Source organism: Hemitrygon akajei, chromosome 13 (assembly GCF_048418815.1).
Source record: "Hemitrygon akajei chromosome 13, sHemAka1.3, whole genome shotgun sequence".
NCBI classification, from domain to species: domain Eukaryota; kingdom Metazoa; phylum Chordata; class Chondrichthyes; order Myliobatiformes; family Dasyatidae; genus Hemitrygon; species Hemitrygon akajei.
The window spans coordinates 16,695,996-16,717,289 of NC_133136.1; the positions used below are offsets into that span (position 1 = coordinate 16,695,996).

The following is a 21,294-nucleotide window of genomic DNA, read 5'->3' on the forward strand; positions in this document are numbered from 1 at the left end:
GTTTCCTCCAGGTGCTGTGGTTTCCTCTCACAGTCCAAAGATGTTCCATAAGGTTAATTGTTCATATGGGCATAATTGAGCAGCATGGGCTCATTGGACCGGAAGGGCCTGTTATCTCTAAATAAATACAGTGGGCGTAGCGTTGTTGGGAAGACCAGCACTTGCTTCCTATGCCAGACTGACCAGGTGTTGAGCCACCGCCTTGGCTGTTGCAGCATGTGTGGGGAGACTGCACACAGACTGCTCCCACTGGAGCAGGAATAGGCCATTTCCCTCCATCGTTCAATCGTTAGCTGTAATGTGACTTCATATGCCCGCCCTTTTCCAAAATTCCTTTTACATGGTTCACGAAACCTGTCAATCTTGAATCAAGAATCAACTTCATTGGCATGTATTAGGAACTTGCTTTGTTTTCGTCGGGGCGCAACATGCAACAAAAGACAGCACTCAACAATTATAAAGAATAAATTATTACATAAAAATAAAGTTAGAGATAAAATTTAAAATTAACTGTTGGTGTAATATTATCAAAGATCTTGTGGATGATTGCAGTGTAGCTTCAACTTCAAATAAGCATATGATTTGGTGTGCCTGAAGCTATCGTTTTGTCTACTTTACCTCTGCTTGAGCCCTGACTGTGTTTTCTACAGAATGGGATATTATATTGAAGATTCCAATTTGCATCCCTTCAATGGATAATTCAGTGTTTGTTTACTCTCAGTACTTGTGACTTAAAATTCTGGGTTTCCTTAAATCTTTTCATTTAAAATAAACAGTGGACATTTCAGGGCAATACCCTCCTACTGGACTGGAAAGGAAAGGGGAAAGAGTGTGAATAAGCAGGTGGGGGAAAGGGGAGAGTACAAGCTGGTAGGTGATAGCTGAGACTAGGTGAGAGGGAAGGTGAGCAATGGAAGGGAGATGAAGTAAGAAGCTGGGAGGAGATGGGTGGAAAGGGTAAGGAGCTGAAGGAGGAGGAATCTGATAGAGGACAGTGGACCATGAGAGAAAGGGAAGGAGGCAGGCCACCAGAGGAAGCTGATGGGCTGGTTAAGGGGTAAGAAGGGAGCCAAAATGGGAAATGAAAAAAGAGACAAGCAGGAGGGAGCGTGGAGAAATTACCAAGAAATCAATGTTCATTCTGTCAGATTGGAGACTATCTAGACAGGAGTATGAGGTTTTGCTCTTACAACTTGAGTGTGGGCTTATTGTAGCAGTAGAGGAGGCCATGGACCAAAACTCACTCTTTTTAAGACTGGATTGGGAATTTACTACAAAGTGAAGTTCTATTTTAAAACTACAGAAAATGAACTAGAGTAGTCATCACAAAGGGTGGTGATGGAGTGGTGTCATTCTGCCTGGAGTTCGGAAACCGGCCATGTTCCACAGGGATTCAGAGCTGAGATGTCCAGCATCTGCAGATTTTCTTTTGTTTGTGGTTGGACATCTGTTTGTGATTTAAGTAAGTAGACGCAAGTGTAACTAAAATGAGTGGAATTGTAGAAATTGAGGAAATCTGTCAAAGGGAATAGCAGGATGTATATCAGTTGCAGATGAGGGCAGATAGTTTTGTCTGTTCAAGTGTGAGATGTTGCATTTTGAGAGGTAAATGACAGGACCCTTAGAAGCGTTGGATGTACTGAGGGACCTTGGTGTCCAAGTCCTTAGCTTCTCGAATATAGCAACACAAGAAGATAAAGCTGCTTGCCTTCAGTGGTCCAGGCAATGAGTATAATAGTCAGGAAGTCAAGCTGCATTTGGAGTATTGTGCACGGATCTGGTCGCCTCATTACAGGAAGTATGTAGAGGCTTTGGACATATGCAGAAGACATTCATCAGGAAGTTGCTTGGATTAAAGAGTATTAGAACCAAGGAGAAGTTGGATTGTGTTGGAAGTTGAGGGGAGACTTGGCAGAAGTTTATCAAATTGAGTGTCGTAGGATAAATAGTCATTTGCAACATGGCAGAAATGGCTTTAAGATGAAAGGGGCAAAGATAAAACAAGATGAGTAGGGTAATTTTTTTTTCGAAGTTTAGATGTCTGGAACATACTGCCAGGGGTGGTGGTGGAAGCAGACATGATAGTGATGTTTAACATACATTGAAATATAAATATGGAAGAAATGGAGGGATATGAACCATGTGCAGGCAGATAGGTTTAGTTTAATTTGGCATTATGGTCAGCGCAGACATTTTGGAGTGAAGAGCCTGTTTCTGTACCGGACTGTCCACTGTGACCATACCATAAGAATAAATGCTGAAATGTCAATCGTTACTGTGTGTTTTACAAACTGTCCACTGGAACAGTATATTGGCAAAAACTGTGCAGCTTCCATTGATGTGCATATGGCAAAAAAATTATTAAAATATTTTCCAAAGCTTATTTGGACTTTAATAGTGCAAAGTCATGACTAAAATAATTCAGTTTCTAATTTGTGCAGTAATGATCGACATTTCAACATCTGTTCCTATGGTATTCTCTCAGTGAAGAACTATGAGACGTGTCTGTAGAAAATTCACATTACACATGTAAAGATTCCATAAGGACCACAAAACCCACAGAATGAAAGAGAATTTCTTTTCAGTTTAAAAAGCTCTTTGTTTCCATGACCAGAAAGAGGAATTTTGTTCTGTTCAGTCACTTCATCCTGTTCAGAAATACTGTGTGTATTCACAATGGAACTGTTCTTAAAATGGATTATTTGAAACCCCAATTTGAAACTCTCTCAAGATTCAAGATTGTTTAATGTCATTTACTGTACACAACTGTAAGAAGAACAAAATAATTATTACTCCAAATCCAATGCAGCACAAAACACGTTTGAGGTAATTAACACAGTAATAATAATAATAAAACACACTGTAAATATAAATACATGTTAGCTTATAGATTTATTGTATGTCCATAAATTGACGCTTGGTTGTGCATAAGTCGACTGACAGGAAGTAATAAATTTGTGGTGGAGTTGGTGGGTGGAGGTGTTAGTCATTGTTACTGCTTGGGGAAAGTAACGGTTTTTGAGTCTGGTGGTCCTGGCGCACTATATTGTTGTAGTTGTTCATTTATTGATTGAATATATTATTTAAATAATAATATTTAGCTTGCAGATGTGAGCCAGATGTTCTTGTCTGTATTGCACATGCTTTCACTCTAAAACTGGTGGAAATGCTTTCTGCTCCGTCCCAATCACCACCCCCCTCCCCATTGATCACATATTTCCATATTAACTGTCGGGAGTAATTCTTCAACTCTCCAGAGTTGCAATTTAGTAATTTAGTTTACTGGCACAATATGAATGCAGGAATGAATGAATGGCCCTGTTGAGCAAAGAACCGTTCTTCTCGCTTCTTTTGTAACCATGATGTTGACCATATGTGCGAAGCACCTAAGCAAATGTTAGACATTTCACTAGCAGAAGGAATGAAATTACCTTTGGGGAAATTTTGACAACCTTGACTCTAGTACTGAATACTCTGATCAGCAGCTTCTCTGCATGTGTTTGAGTATTGTTGGGAAAATATAGAGTGCTGATTTTTTTAGTTTTTGAAAGGAGCTTTGCATTCCGGGTTAACAGGGCAGAAAAGTCAACAAATATCACTCAAATATTCTAACCATAATTGTCAATGGAATTAGGAACAACAGTATTTTATAAGTTAATCATTATGGCAACTTGCTGTGCTAAATGTTATGACTAAGTATTGAAGAGTATGTTTAAACAGTTGAAGCTTGTTGGACAAGGATCAGTTTTATAGCTCTTGTTTGAGTAAAATCTCTCTATGGAAAAATGTTATCTTGTATTCTTTGTCAGCTATGAAATGATCATTTCATAATTAAATCAAACTATATACTTTTCAAACTAAGTCCATGAATCTGAATTAAGAGCCTTGCAATATTGCTTGGAACTTTTTTGCCAAACTAATATAGTGGAAAATTTTGAAAAAGAAATATGCAAGCTCTCACCATCAAAACCTCACAATTGGCATGGGCTATTTAAAAACGTAATTAATAAATTCTTTGTCTGATTTAGACTCCTTTCTAATGGTTAATTGCCCAGCAGTATTTTGTCTGTAAAATATTTTCATGGATATGACTGAAACTTTATATATACATAAGAAATAGGTGAATTTGAATGCTATTACCTCTTAGAAAGTGACATCAAATGACATAGGTGACAACAGGGCCTCACTTCCAGATGAGCTCAATCCCTTCTACGCTTGTTTTGACCGTCAAAACATGGAGGAATTGTCATGAACTCCCACAGCCCCCAATGACCCTATGATTTCAGATTTTGAGGCCAACCTGAGAGCATCCTTCAGGAGTGTTAACCCACGGAAAGCATCCAAGCCCAAATCGAGTACCTGGCCGAGTACTGAAGCCCTATGCAGATCAACTGGCTGAGGTGTTGACAGAGGCCTTTAATCACTCATTTCGACAGTCTGAGGTACCCACCTGCTTTAAGCAGACTCCAATTATACTGGTGCCTAAGAAGAACATGATATCCTGCCTCAATGGCTATCATCCAATAGCACTTACATCCACGGTAATAAAGTATTTTGAGAGGTTGGTGATGAAACATATCAACTCCTACTTGAGAAGTGACTTGGATCTAATCCAGTTTGCCTATCAGCACAACAAGTCCACAGCAGAAGCCATTTCATTGGCTCTTCACTCAAATGGAACATCTAGACAGCAAGGATGCATACATCATGATGTTCTTTATTGACTACATTTCGGCGTTCAATACCATCGTCCCCTCAAAATTCATCAATAAGCTTCAAGACAACAATACCTCCTTGTACAAGTGGATCCTCGATTTCCTCACCTGCAGATCTGTCAGTTCGGATTGGCAACAACAACTCCTCCACAATCTTCATCAGCGCAGGTGCACCACAGGGTTCTGTGCTTAACTCCTTGTTAAGTGGCTTTACACTTAAGTCTGTATGGCTAACCATAGCTCTAATGCCATAGTTAAGTTTGCTGATGACACCACTGTCACAGGCCAAATCTATGGTGGTGACAAATTAGCATATAGGAGAGAGATTGAAAATTTGGCCGAATAGTGCCACAACAACAACTTCTCACTCAATATCAACAAGATCTAGGAGCTGATTATTGACTTCAGGAGGAGGAAACTGAAGATCCATGAGGCAGTCTTCATTGGTGGATCAAAGGTGGAGAGGGTCAGCAACATTAAGTTCCTCAGTGTTATCATTTCAGACAATCTGTTCTGGGTCCAGCATGTAAGTGCAATTACAAAGAAGTGCCTCTAATTAGGAGTTTGCAAAGATTTGGTGTGACATCTATAACTTTGACTAATTTCTATAGATGTGTGTATATAATTTCTGTATATACTAACTGGCTGCATCATAGCTTGGTATGGAAACACCGCTGCCCTTGAACAGAAAATCCACAAAAAGCAGTGGATACAACCCAGTTCATCATGGGTAAAGCCTTCCCCACTATTGAATACATCTACATCATAAGGCATCTGCAACACCGATGACATGATCCCTTCTTGCTGCTGCCATCAGAAAGTAGGTACAGGAACCTCAGGACTCACACACCAGGTTCAGGAACAGTAAGTACCCTTCAACCATCAGGGTCTAGAATCAGAAGAGATATATTTACTTGCCCTATAACTGAACTGTTCCCACAAAATATGCACGCACTTTCAAGGACTCTTCATCTTGTGTACTCAATGTTTATTGCTTATTTATTATTATTATTATTAGTTCTTTTATTTTTGGACAGTTTGTTGTCTTTTGCACATTGGTCTTTCATTGATTCTACTATGGTTGATTTATTGAATAGGCCCACAAGAAAATGACTCTCAGGACTGTATTTAGTGACACATAGGTATTTTGATAATAAATTTACTTTTAGCTTTAAACTTCTAATTATTTTTAAAGAGCACTGGATAACCTACAGTCATTAATGTTGTTTGATCAAAGGTCACACTTAAAGGTAGATCCAACTGCTGATTCTGATAAATCTGATTCTGATTCATAAACACATAAAACAGTCAAATTTTAAGTAGTTAATATGAAAAGGGTACAAAAAACTAAAAAATGTCTGTTATCAACATGGGATATTGCTATTTCTGTAACACTCCCTTTGGAACTGAAAATAGAAAGGTCTAACTGGTTTTTAATTTTCCGAAAATGATGCTTTGCCTCACATTGTTGATGGGGTTTGTTATGAACAGCTCATTTTCCACATTAAACAATGGAAAGTGTTCTTAATGTGAAGATGGTTAGAATATTTGAATGACCAATATTGACTTTTCAGACCTGGTAACCTGGAAAGCAATATAATGAATTACAGCTCCTTTCAAAAACAAGAAAAATCAGCACTCTTGATGTTCCTTAATGTTTAATGTCAAATGTCAGTGTGATTTGAAGGCATCTATTCTCATCTTTATTTGGCATTAAAAAAGCTTCAAAATTGTTTTCAAATATTATAAATGTATGCTAATGGAGAGTCATAATACATGGTTAATGAAATTGATCCTCATGGCACCAGGTTGGAAGCTACCCAAATGGAATATGAAGTGTTGCTCCTCCAATTTGAGTGCAGCCTCATAGTGGCAGTAGAGGAGGCCATGGACCAATATGTTGGAACGGGAAAGCGAGGGCAAGTTGAACTGGGTGGCTAGCAGGAAATCCCGTCATTTGTGGCAGACAGAAGAAAAGGTGCACAACAAGGTTTTAGGGTTGTTTAACCAAAAGTAGTAACTGGATGATCTTTATTGGTGTTGCCTTGAAATTAGCACTGTCATCGATGCCAATTTTTTAATATTTAATTGATTCATTATTGTGTTTGGATGCACTGACAATATTTGAATACAGTATTGAAACCCTGTGACCCAAATAATTTTAATGCCCAAAAACAGCATTGAAAAATAGCTACCTTCAAATCAAGTTGACATTTGATTGAGCAGGGCAGGACAAAGCAGTCATATTAGACAGCTGATGAAACCTGGCTTTATCCTAATCTTGGCTCACTGATACACCTGGGGTCCCATTTTACCTGTGAATTTATTTAGGGATTCTTTTCATATGTAAAAAAATACAGTCTGTTAATAAAATTTCAAATACTTCAGATAGTGAGTTATTGTTCCAAGGTGTGAATTTAGCAGTGCAAAATCGTATATGAGCTGAATAGATGTGCAATATTTAATACACAACTCTGCCTTTATTTGAAACTCTAGGAAGGCTTTACACCACTGATTCAGGCTGCACAAGGCAACCATGCTGACGTGTGTCTTTATCTGATAGACCAAGGAGCAGATGTGGATGCACGAGACAAGAATGGCAGGTAAAAATTGTGTTAAATAGTAATTTCACAATATTGGAGATAATTAATATTTTATCTTTTCACTTTTTTCCCACAATCTTCCTCTTCCTCCTAAAGTCAGTGAATTATATCTTTGAAGCAGGATTAAGTTGTAATTTAAAGCAATGGGAGAGGAACTGCACCAAAAAAGGCCATTAGACATAGGAGCAGAATTAGGCCATTTGGCCCATTGAGTTTTCTCTTGAAAAGAGTTAAATACAGTCAGCGGTTGCAAATGCCCTAACCCATTTGTAATAAAAATGGATATTGTGCATCAGTTTTCAGCAAATAACCAGTCTGTATCATTGTCACCAGGCATTAATGCATCAGTTTGGAGCAAAACCCAAAAGAGTTTCATTTCAAGATCCTTGACGGAGTCATGGAGCAATACCTGGTGGTCCAACTAGTCCTTTCTGACAATGGTGCCCTGCCAGCTCGTCCCAATTTCCTGTGTTCAGCCTAAGCCTCACTCAGATGTACTTATCCAAGTGTTTCTCTAAATGGTAATGTTGTAACTTCCTCAACTACTTCTGCTGGCAGCTCATTCTACATACTCTCCACCCTCTATGTTGAAAGAGGCGGTTCTTAGGTTTCTTTTAAATCATTCCCCTCTCACCCTTAAACCTGTGCCACCTGGTTTTGGTCTCCCCTACCCTGGTGGAAGAACTGTTACCATCCACCTTATTTATGCCTTTCATAATTTTAAACAAACACAAGGTTCTTGAAATGTTCAACTTTTGGCATGTGGGCATTTAAATATACTGTGTGTCTCTAAACAACTGAAGCATGTAATTTCCTTAAATGACTATTTTAAATCCAATATTTTTCTGAGCTACCCAAAGTTTATGAAGTCTGGAACCACTAAACTGATACAGATTATCACTTTTCTTGATTTTGTTCATGATCATTTAGTTTCCATTGAAAATTAAGAATTTAATATTGTCATTAAGAAACCCAGTAAGAATTCAATGAAGAGCTGTTTCTTCAAATTATAATCTGGAACTTCCAACAACATGACTCTTTACAACTCGCGTTCTTCCTATTAAAGGTTCATTTATTATCAAAGTATGTATCCATAGACAACTCTGAAAATTGTCTTCTTCAGATAGCCTCAATACGAAAAAAGAACATGAAAGTCATTCAGAGAGAAACATCAAACCCACCCCTTTTGTACAAAAAAGAGCGATGTCCCAATCATCAACCCCCACCCCAAAAACCCCTCCCCCGTACAAAACATCAACCCCATTTAAAAAAAACCTCCTCCACACACAAAACTAACAGAACACAAATAGAACATCAACCTCCAAACCCCTCCCTTGGCACAACAAAATGGAAAAGGAATTGCCAATTTTTTTTTTAAAAAACACAGGATATGAAAACCATAAGTCTGAAGAAGTCCACGGTCCATAAGCACATTAGTTCAATCCATAAATGCAGAACCATCCTACGACATCGCCGGCATTCATCAAAAGAGAGGGACTCTACACGAGGCAGAGAGGCCTACCCACCTAGCACAGCAAGCCACACAGAGACAGGCTGCTCACAGATTCCCTCTCCAGCAGCGATCAAAAGGCAGGCAGTCGGCACGGAAACTCGCTCATATTCTGCGTTCGCCTCGAAGTCTCAGTCTTCCTTGGTGCTTTAATCGGCAATTAATAGACGTTTTAAACAGCGGAATGGAGTTGAACATCGGCTCACTCCCCATCTTGAAGTTTCTTCACATAGAGGCCATCCGGGTATGTGCTCACGTCCTGGAATCTTGGAGCCAGCAGAGAGAGCTGGATCACTCAGATGATCTCCAAGCTATAAATTACGAGCTTAAACAGTCTCACAAACACATTGAAGGTGAAAAACAGATGTAAAAGAAGCTATTTATTTACTTATCTATTTATCATTGTTAGTATATTTTTTTAACATTTGCACAGTTTGCCTTGTTTTTGTACTTGGGTTCCTTGTCAGTTCTTGTGTGTAGTTTTTCATTGATTTTGTTGTAATTCTTTGTTCTGTGAATGCCCACAAGAAAATGAGTCTCAGGTGACATATATGGTACTTTGATTATACATTTACTTAAAAATGAACTTACCATGCAGATGCTGATAAGATCTGGTAAGTTGAAGTGAAGTGCATAAGTTGGTTGGTAAGACCTGATGAAGAAAGGTGGATGGAGATCAAAGCTGGCAGAGATGTTTGAGCTTTGTGGCTAGTTTCCGCTTGCAATTCCTTGTGTTGTCAATGCTCTGAATTTTAAACGTGTGTAATCTACTAAGGCACTTGAAAGGAGGTTCTACTGCATACATGTTTTGAAAAGGAGCGTTCAAATCAAAAGGTGAGTATATACTCCATATTATAATTCTGGCTATTAACTATCTCACTATTTAGCACAGGCCAACAAACTATTCACAAACACAATCCTTCTCATGTACAATCCTTTGAAGTACTTTCAAAGATTCCCTTTATGTAAGTTGTTTTAAAGGATGCCTAAATATACAATGGTTTAAAACTTATTTTTCTGACCCAATTGATCCCTGTTCCAAGATGCTATCTCCTCATCTGTTTCTTCTTTTACAATCTGCTTGATTCTGTTTGTACTATAGTTCAAAGCAAGTTTATTATCAAAGTACTCGTATGAAGCCATGTGCTACCTTGCCATTGATTTTTCTTGCAGGCATTTACAGGAAATAAAGAAATCCAATAGAATTTATGAAAACTATAAATAACAATGAGTTAAATATTTTAGATGCCGCCCAGAAACAAGATAAAGAGAGAGAAAAAAGAAAACCTCAGCGAGTCTGAGCATAACTTTATAATAGAAGACAAACTCAGCCACTAACAACATTAGGTACTTCTGCCATCCAGAAAAGCCCATAGACTTTGTCAAAGCTGGAGACCAACCATAGCCTCAGCCCAGATCACCAGCAGGCTTGCTCACCACAGGGTCTGACTGGCAACTGAATGCAATTAAAGTTCCCTGACTTTATCGCATCAACATCCCTGAGACCTCACATCAAATATCAGATTTTATGGTGTGTCAGCTACTAAGGGAATATTGATATATCTCTTCATGCATCGGTCCTAATGCTTCTTTTGATCAATTATGGCAGAGTGAGATAACAAATACAATGAAAATCAGCTGCTGTGAAATTACAGCCTAAGTTTTATACAGAAACATAACTAAATATATCCGTAAATTGAGATTACAGTCAGGTTACAAGTTGTACAGAATCAAGACATGAAAGTCGAAGTACATTCTCTCTGGTTGGTGAGGTTGAAGATAGAAAACAGAATGGGAACATGATAATTTTGATAATCCATATTTAGCACATTAAACACCCAATTCTACTTAATGTGTTGGAATTGCTTTAATAGCAATTAAGGCTATTTAATAGCAATTTGATGCTGCAGTACATACTAGGATCTGCTGGGATGTAACCTGGGTCATCAGGTATTTCATGTATTTCGACATCAATCTCGCAGAGGCGACCCAGCCAGGGTTGATTAGGCCCCAGCTTATGCCCCAGTGGAATTGGTCTATGGGTCGCACCTCTTGATTCATAGCCATCTGGAGGCTCACTCAACAGCCTCTGTAATGGTCCTGACAGCTCTTTTCTTTGCAACCCCCATAATGCCAAGGAGAGAGTAGGTTCTGCAGAGTGAGTAGCCAGCAAGACCTCTACATCCTACCTCTTTAGGCTCACATCATGCCCTCCACCAAGTCGCCCCGTCTGGAACTGCTCTACCAGCTCCTGGTTTTTGACTTCCTTGCGCTCAAACACCTCCTCATTCTGGTCTTCCCTAGGCACTGACAGTTTTACCATGACCAGCTGCTTTGAGGTTTGTGACAGAATGACCATGTCAGGTCTCAGGGATGATGATGTGATGAAGTAAGGGAACTTTAATTGCTTGCCATGATAGTCTTTCAGTTGCCAGTCAGAGGCTGTAGTGAGCAAGCCTGCTGGTAACCTGGGCTGAAGCTCTGGTTAGTCTTCAGTTTCGACAAAAGCTATGGGCTTTCTGGATGGCGGAGGTACCTACTGTTGTTAATGGCTGAGTTTGTCTTCTATTATAAAGTTATGATCAAATACATTTAATATTGCTCAGACCTTCTGAGGTTTTCTTTTCTTTTCCTCTCTTTATCTTGTTTTCAGACGGCATCTAAAATATTTAATTCCTAAAGTTAGAACAAGATGTGGTGCACAATCAGAAGTATCAGTTTCTGTTATATTTTGTGCTAACTTTTCAAGGGCATTATTTTTATTTTGTCTACGGCATACCAATTGAGGCAGTGACCTGCTACAAGCATTTATTGATGGAGGAGTGCCTTTTTTCAAATGTCACTGTTCAGATTCGTAGTGGATAGAATCAGAATCACATTTATTACTTTTGTCTTGTATGAGGCATATATATTATAAGGCATTGGTCGGAATGCACTTGAAATATTGTGAACAGTATTGGGCATCTTATCTATGTAAGGATTTGCTGGCATTGGAGATGATCTAGAGGTTCATGAGAACCATCCCAGGACTGAAAGGGTTAACGTATGAGAAATATTTGATGGCTTTGGGAATGTATTTGCTGGAGTTTAGAAGAATGACGAGGTATCTTTATTGAAACCTATCGAATATTGAAAGAGATGGATTGAAAGGATGTTTCCTATAGTAGTGGTGTCTAGGTCCAGAGGGCACAACCTCATAATAAAAGGACAACCCTTTAGAATGAAGATGAGAAGGAAGTTCTTTAGACACAAGGTGGTGAATCTGTGTAATTCTTTGCCACAGAGAGTTGTGGAGACCAAATCATTGGGTATATCGTGGATTCCGGTTAATTGGGCCATTGGTTAATCAAAGTAGCTGCTTACTTGGGACAACTCCTAAAGAACAAAAACTAGCTGAGTTTCCCTTTATTTATTTGGGACACTCTGCTACTTCATTGAGACAGGAGACTGCTGCCAGATAGTTTCTAACTAGCACCAGTCGCGTGCACTTGAGTGGCTGTTGGACACTACACCATGCTTCAAGCAAACAGTTTTTAAATAGCATCAGTTGCATGTGTTTGAGTTCCAAAAGCAGCATTTTTTTTGTCACTAATAGTTGGCATGAAATAAGCAGTATGACAGTGCAGGACTGTTTTGCTCACTGCGTTTTCAAACATTCAGGCTTGGAGAAACAGCCAGGCATAAAAACGAAATGATATCACTACTTCAATAATTTGGAAACTATGGAGAATTTGAAGGTATCAACAATATCTAGAGACAAGTCCAGTACCTTAACAAAGTTGCTGTACCCATGATTATATCTCTTCTCCCTCCTGCCATCTGGGAAAAGGCTCCGAAGCATTCAGGCTCTCATGACCAGACTATGTAACAGTTTTTCCCCCCAAGCTGTCAGACTCCTCAATACCCAAAGTCTGGACTGACACCTTGCCCTACTGTCCTGTTTATTATTTATTGTAATGCGTGCACTGTTTTTGTGCACTTAATGCAGTCCAGTGTAGGTCTGTAGTCTAGTGTAGCTTTCTCTGTTTTTTTTATTACGTAGTTCAGTCTATTTTTTTGTACTGTGTCATGTAACACCATGGTCCTGAAAAACGTTATCTCATTTTTACTATGCACTGTACCAGCAGTTATGGTCGAAATGACAATAAAAGTTGACTTGACTTGACTATATGCTGGGCTATTGCAAATGTGCTTGGCTATTCTATGCTATTTACAGTCTCCGGTGTTTGTGATCCTTTTCCCATGGCATCCATCTTTAATGTGTGGTATAACTTGAAAGCAGTGAACCTACCTTGAAAAATATTGAATGTTACAGTGAAAATAAAGATTTTGAGGATGCAGTCACTGACAGCGTTGTATGAAGGCAGTCTGTTACCTGCACCAGGTGTCTGCACTGATTTTGTTCATTTACAGTCAAAAGAACATGATTTGGATGAATTCCTCTATTGATAACTATTGGGAACTAATACACAGTTTTATAGTGTTGCAGTGTCCTAATTTGTTCAACATTTTATTTAAATACATCATTGTTACTCAGTTTGTCTTTTTTATACCTATTTAACTAAGTATGTAATTGAGACAGACACTTAATTGGGCCAAAATGTACTGGTCCCAGTGTGTCCCAATTACCCGGAATCCATTGTATTTAGGTTGTGAATAGTAAGGGTGTCAAATTTTATGGGGAGAAGGCAGGAGAATGGGGTTGAGGGATAATAAAACAGAAATGCTAATTCTACCACTACATTTTATGGTCTTAAGATGGAGATTGCAAGTCAATTATGCCAATCAGAGATTCACTACAAACATTTCTCAAAGTAGCATTCGCTGCTTTCATGTAACACCACATGTTAAAGATGGATGCCATGGGAAAATGATCTGGAACACCAGTGACTGTAGATAGCATAGAATATGCAAGCACATTTGTAATAGCCCAACATGTTCATCATGAGGATACAGCAGCTTGGTTAAGGTGCTGACTTGTCCTCAGAAGCTTCACTCATTGACTTGGTGATGTGAAATGGAGTTTCATCACAGTAGCTCTGTGCTTTAAATTCAACTGCTTACATAAGCATGAAATTAGTAATATGATGTGATCGTTGTTTAGATCCATCTGGTCCTTTGGTCAATATGCAGTCTCTTGCCTTTACAAATCCCAGACTCGCCAAGGGCTCGACAATTCGTGTTCTCAATGTTTATCACTTATTTATTATTTTGTATTCTTCATTTGCAGTTTGTTGACTTTCGCACATTGCTTGTTTGTCCATCTCTCTGTGCAGTTTTTCATTGATTCTGCTGTGTTTCTTTGTATTTACTGTGAATGCCTACAAGAAAATGAACCTCAGGGAGGTATGTGGTGGCATATATGTACTTTACTAATAAATTTACGGTGAAACTTTGATAGGTTCTTGATTAGTAAGGGCATCATAGGTTCCAGGGAGAAAACAGGAAAATGGGGTTGAGAGGGATAATAAATCAGCCATGATCAAATGGTGGAGCACTCAATAGGTTAAGTTCTGATTATAACTCTTATGGTCTCATGAATTTATTCATAAAGGAACTGTATACTGTAACGTAATCTACAAGCTTTTACATTTTGGGACTTTAAATTATGTATAAAAAAAGAGTATGATATGGAATCATGCATGACAGATGACATTGAGATCGGAGGGCAAGAGGGGAATGGGAATTATAGATAATTACAATTTCGTAGTGAAAAATGTTTGGCAAGAGGAAAGTATTCACAACTTTAAGTCAGGAGAATTTATTTTTTAACCATTCTGTCCCAGAAATTTCCCATAACTTGGGCCTGAGGGACAAAATATTTTCAACCATTCCACTGACTACTGAGGTATACAGTTGGCGAGAATATGTCCTTTTTTGGCGCTGTCCTGTACTGACATTGGAAACCTAGTTTCAAAAACTTGTCCTTATTGCATTAAAGTGAGAAGCTACCTACGGCATCATTATACATTAAAAACCTAGAAAATAGCTCAAGCACACCAGCTCTGGCAGAATTTGTAAAAATAACAACAGAGTTAATGTTTCAGATTGAAGACTTTGTATTAGGACTGGAAAAAAGAGATAATTTGTTAGTTTAAAGCCAACATAGAACAGTACAACAGAGTACAGGCTCTTCGGTCCAAGATATTGTGCCAACAGTGTAACCTGCTTCATGATCTTTCCTGCGTAGCTCATAACCATCCATTTTTTTCACCCATGTGCTTAAGTGTCTCTTTAATGCCCCTAATGTATCAGCTAAGAATGCAATTTACAATCTATTTTTTTTTTTAAAACTTATCTTCAACATTCCCTCTAAACTTTCCACCACATATGTTAAAGTGATAGCCTCTGGTATCAGCCATTGCCACTCTAGGAAAAAGTTGCTGGCGGTCCACTGTCTATGCCTCACATAATGTGACTAAACACATTGATGAAGGAAGAGCAGTAGATGTAGTGTATGTGGATTTAAGCAAGGTATTTGATAAGTTACCCCATGCAAGGCTTATTGAGAAAGTAAGGAGGCATAGGATCCAAGGAGACATTTCTGTATGGAGGCCAGTGACCAGTAGTGTACCTCAGGGATCTGTTCTGGGACCCTTACTCTTCGTGATTTTATAAATGACCTGAATGAGGAAGTGGAAGGATGGGTTAGTAAGTTTGCTGATGACACAAAGGTTGGGGGTGTTGTGGACAGTGTGGAGGGTTGTCAGAGGTTACAGTGGGACATTGATAGGATGCAAAACTGGGTTGAGAAGTGACAGATGGAGTTCAACCCAGTTAAGTGTAAGGTGGTTCATTTTGGAAAGTCAAACATGATGGCAGAATATAGTATTAATGGTAAGACTCTTGGCAGTGTGGAGGATCAGAGGGATCTTGGGGTCCGAGTCCATAGGACACTCAAAGCAGCTGCACAGGTTGACTCTGTGGTTAAGAAGGCATACAGTGTATTGGCCTTCATCAGTCGTGGAATTGAATTTAGGAGCCGAGAGGTAATGTTGCAGCTATATAGGACCTTGATCAGACCCCACTTGGAGTACTGTGCTCAGTTCTGGTCGCCTCACTACAGGAAGGATGTGGAAGCCATAGAAAGGGTGCAGAGGAGATTTTCAAGGATCTTGTCTGGTTTGGGGAGCATGCCTTATGAAAACAGGTTGAGTTGAACTCAGCCTTTTCTCCTTGGAACGATAGAGGATGAGAGGTGACCTGATAGAGGTGTATAAGATGTTGAGAGGCATTGATCGTGTGGATAGTCAGAGGCTTTTTCCCAAGACTGAAATAGTTGCCACAAGAGGACACAGGTTTAAGGTGCTGGGGAATTGGTACAGAGGAGATGTCAGGGTAAGTTTTTTACTCAGAGAGTGGTGAGTGCGTGGAATAGACTGCCAGCAATGGTGGTGGAGGCGGATGTGATAGGGTCTTTTAAGAGACTGCTGGACAGGTACATGGAGCTCAGAAAAATAGAGGGCTATGGGTAACCCTAAGTAATTTGTAAGGTAGGGACATGTTTGGCACAACTTTGTGGGCCGAAGGGCCTGTATTGAGCTGTAGGTTTTCCTATGTTTTCTATAACCTTATACACCTCTATCAATTTAACCTCTCATCCACCTGCGCTCCAAAGAGAAAGGCCCTAGTTCACTCAAAATTTTCTCTTAAGGTATTTTTTTCTAATCCAGGCATCATCCTGGTAAATCTCCTCTGCACCCTCACTGAAGGTTCCACATGCTTCCTATGAAGCAATCAGAACTGAATATAATACTCCATGTGTGGTCTAACCAGAGTTTTATAGAGCTGCAACTTTACCTCACTGCTCTTGAACTCAGCCCCCTGACTTATGAAGGCCAACACACTTATGTGCCTTTTTAACCACCCCTGTGTTTAATGATAAAATCCTGATTTTTTAAAAAAAATTATTTCTTTATTTAGAGATACAGCATGGTAACAGGGTCTTCCAGCCTAAGAAGCCTATGCTGCCCAATGGCACCCATGTGACCAATTAATCTTTGGGATGTGGAAGGAGACTGGATCACCCGGAGGAAACTCAAGCAATCATGAGGAGAATGTACAAACTCCTTACAGACAGTGGTGGGAATTGAAATCTGTTCGCTGCAGCTATAAAGCACTACGCTACCATGCCGCCTTTAAGAGAGATGTTTGAATGCAGAAAGAGGAGTAGAAGATGAAAACCAGCAGAACTTCATCCATGCTTTATCCAGAAGGAGAAAGGCTTTTTTCCCCTGGGGTTAGGGAAGAAAAAAAACTAGAGGACATGGGTTAAGGGTGAAGGGGGAAAAGTTTAAAGGGAATATTGGGGGGGCTTCTTCACACAGAGTGGTGGGAGTGTGGAATGAGCTGCCAGATGAAGTGGTAAATGCGGGCTCATTTTTTTAAGAAAAACTTGGACAGGTACATGGATGAGAGGGGTATGGAGGGATATGGTCCAGGTGCAGGTCAGTGGGACTAGGCAAAAAAATGGTTCGGCACAGCCAGGAAGGGCTAGAAGGCCTGTTTCTGTGCTGTAATGTTCTGTGGTTGAGAGCAGAACTAGATTAGGTGGACAAGGCCTCTGTCAGTTCCGTTAGGGAGAAGCCGTAGTTCAAGAAGCATGACAATGTAGAATAGGGGTTGCCACCTTTTTTTATGGCAGTGAACCTTACCATTAGCCGAGGCGTCCGTGGACCCCAATTTAGGAATCCCTGATGGAGAGGCACTTCTATGAATCATCAGATCAAATAAAATGGAAATGATGGAACTGGGAAAATGGAGTTCCTATTGGAGATAGGTTGGGACTGCAATATTACACTTCACTGTACCAGTTGTTTAGGTGGTGCAAACATCAATTACTTCAGATTGCTTCCACCATGAACTTTCATATTCCAAGCATGCCCACATTCAGAAAAAATGCTGCTTCTGTCTGGTATATCAACAGTTATCATAGTGTACTGATTTTGTAGCTAAATTGTATTGTAACAGTCTAGCTGAACCTAAATGTTAAGTATGAATGGAGGACCGAGTTTTTGGAACTGGAGGAATGAATCCAACCGAGTTCTGAGGCGATTGCCGGTTAGTTACATTGTCCTAGAACAGGGGTCGGCAACCTTTTTGCCTCTGTGGGCCGGATCGTGTATTAATGAGCGGACGGTGGGCCAGATAAATGCCATAAAAAACTTGAAATATGGGAATTATCCATTTAAATACATCCAGTTATGTTTTGCCTCAAATTAATGAATTACGCCTGCTGGAAACCCCCGCCGGCCATAGGTTGCCTACCCCTATCCTAGAACAAGGTTCCCAACTTTTATTATGTCATTGAGCCCGACCATGGGACCCCAGGTTGGGAACCCCTGCCCTCGAATGCTTAGGTTTTTTTAAACTGAGGATTGGAATCAACTCATAATTATTTCCCGACTTAACCTCATGAGTGCCGTTGGAGATGAAGGTATCATTGAGGAAATGGAGAGAATTCTATCACAATTCCAGATTGGAAATTACTAACACACAAGGGCATAATTTTAAGTAATTGGGTAATAAATCCACCATGAAGGAATAGCGGAGCAGACTCCGAATCAGGTTTAATACCACTGGTATATATCATGAAATGTGTTGTCTTTTCGGCAGCAGTACTATGCAATACATGATAGTAGAAAAAACCTGTGAATTACAGTGTGTGTGTGTGTGTGTGTGTGTATATATATGTGTGTGTGTGTGTGTGTGTGTGTATATATAATAGTTAAATAAGCATTGCAAAAATAGAAATAAAAACATTAGGGAGGTAGTGTTCACAGGTTCAATGTCCATTCAGAAATGAGATGATGGAGGGGAAGAAATTGTTGCTGAATCATTGGGTATGTGCCTTCAGTCTTCAGAATTGGATGGGCTAAGTGGCCTAATTATGTCTTGTCATATTATGGTCTTTATTTATGCCATTTTACTTCCCAGGGTCAAAAAAACAAATCTGTAATGTACTTAGTAATCACCTAACATCAAAACTCATGAAAGCTTATGTATGTACAGAGGACATTTGAGAGCATCATATTTTTTTGTTCTTTCTCTTGCACCTAGGACTGCTTTAATGCTGGCCTGTGAACATGGTAGTGGAAATGCTGTCGAGATTTTAGTCAAGAAGGGTGCCAGTCTGACGTTAGTAGATGCATTGGGTCATGATGCACTCCATTACTGCAAGCTCTCAGGAAATGCCGATATCCTAAATCTCCTTCAGGCTGCACTTAGAAAGGTCCCCGAGGATCCTGGTACGTGCTTATAATCGAGGAAGCCTTTGAGTTTATGCAAAATCAATTTTCAGTGGTAGATCACTGTTCTAGAAATATGAAGCATCAGTTTGAATATCCTGCTTCCTGCATTTAGCGTAATTACATGTTATTAAAAAACGCGTTATTAACATTTCTGGTAACATAGTGACTTGAAGGAAAGGAAACTCTTGTATATGTCTAGACTCGTTACTATCTCTTAGATGTCCCAAAGTACTCACAGCCCATGTACCATATCTGAATTGTAGTTGCTGTTGCATTGTAAGTAAACACACACTGGGTTTGCGTCAAGTGAAATCCCAGTGGTTGATAAGTAACTAACGATTGGCACAGCCTCCAATTCTTGTTCCAGGTCAGTAAGTACTGGAACCTCTTTCCTCCATTCCAGTGTTCTGTTTCTGATGCTGACCTGAATCTGTATTTGAAGATTTGAGGCCACCATGCTGTTTAATCTCGTTCATCTACAACTGCCGTCACCTCCATTGCTCCACACAATGAAGTCAGGGCTGAAGTCCAAAATTGGGCTGCCTTAGGCCTTGTTATTCAGGCACACTTTTTAACCTTTTCAAGGTGAATTACAGATGATTCCAATCAAATTCATGTTTAATTATCATTCAACTGTACAGGAATATAGCCAAATGAAACAGTGTTCCTCTGTGGCCAAGGTGCTAAGTATACAAAGTACATTTAAAATAGCAAGCAAAAAAAAATTCTCTCTCTCTCCCACGCGCGCGCGCGCACACACACACACACACACAAACACATGTGTGTGTGTATATATATAATATGTGAAAATTGTAAAGGGTTTAATTATTGAAATTTGTTGGCTTGTAGGAATTACATTTGTGTTATACTGCCATCAGGTGGACATATGATGAGAGTTTGTACATCAGCCTTTTCTCTACTTGATTCTAAACATCCATAGAATATGTACCTTGTCCTTGTCAGCAGAGAAAAAGAGACAAGATAAATTTAAAAATTGTTTTTCAAGTATATTCTGAGGACATAGTCCTTGCTGAGTAGGTTGGACTTGCAGTAATGGTGAGCAATCTTTTTTCAGCTTCTATAGTTTCTTGATGAAGGTACATCCAGTGGGTCAGGTTGTCCAACTGGATGTCCACCCACCACCCACCTTGTGACCGTGGCCATATAATATGTGGTGAACACAAAGTTTGGCAAACGGACCCAGTGACCCATCTTCTCAAGTTGGAAGTATTATGTGACCTCTCTAATCGACTGCAGTGAGGATGTAATTTCCTCTCTTTCTCAGGTCATTGTCCTGGAAAACCTGGATTTCTTTGCAGTCCCTTTCCTTTGGGATCAGTTGTTATTCCCAATTCCTATGTCAAAAGGAAGTCTAAGAAAGCTAACAAAGGTTTCATTGTCAGTTACCTGGAAAGCAGCAGATTGGCAATTTGAAAAAAAAATTAAAACAAATATTAGGACCAGTTTGTGTTCATTTAAAGTTTTACACGATGTACCTCAGCCACTTTGGCAGTACTTTGGGAAGACGATTACGTTGTTCACAGAATTCCCTCCCTTGGAATGTCAGATTCAGCCAAGAGACTCCAGAGTAACATGCTGGAGGAACTCAGCAGGTCAGGCACCATCTATGGAGAGGAATAAAGAATTGACCTTTGGGCCAAGACCCTTCATCAGGACTGGAAAGGAAGGAGGCAGAAGCCAGAATACGGTGGGTGGGGGAGGGAGTGAGTACAAGTTGGTAGGTGAACGATGAAACCAGGAGAGGGGGAAGGTTTAGGTTGGTTAATTGACCGACCACTCTAATTTAATCATTTTGTGTAGAATCTGGGAAGAGTTGAATGTGAGAAGAATAAAAATTGGGATTTATACAATATTACTGTGAAATGGGAGGCCAATAGACCGTATGGACTCAGTGAGCCAAAGGATCTGTGTCTCACTATGAATGCTTTCTTTTGTGAACGAATTAAATCATTATTTCCTTTTCATTGTTTTCATTATTTTATTTTTCAAAATTTATTGATACATTATTAATCACTTTTATTTCTCACTTTCCCATAAGTGATGTCTGGCGCCATATTTGCCACGGCTGTATTTATTCCATAGATCGACACCATATTTTGCTGAATGAATTTTGTTTTCAATTTAAAAATTCCTGATTAATATCCCAGTATATGTTTGCACAGGTGAAGTCAGATACTGAATTTGTTATCTGCATT

General features: G+C 39.5%; 1 protein-coding gene across 5 annotated transcripts in view; it reads left to right on the forward strand.

The window, feature by feature from the left end:
• Positions 1 to 21,294, forward strand: part of rai14 (retinoic acid induced 14) — a 210,030-nt gene that overhangs the window by 148,283 nt on the left and 40,453 nt on the right. For all 5 annotated transcript variants that reach the window (XM_073064192.1, XM_073064191.1, XM_073064194.1 and 2 more), the window contains 2 exons: positions 7,212 to 7,318; positions 18,888 to 19,075. In XM_073064192.1, coding sequence (XP_072920293.1) covers positions 7,212 to 7,318; positions 18,888 to 19,075 — 295 coding nt within the window. The remainder of the gene's footprint in view (positions 1 to 7,211; positions 7,319 to 18,887; positions 19,076 to 21,294) is intronic.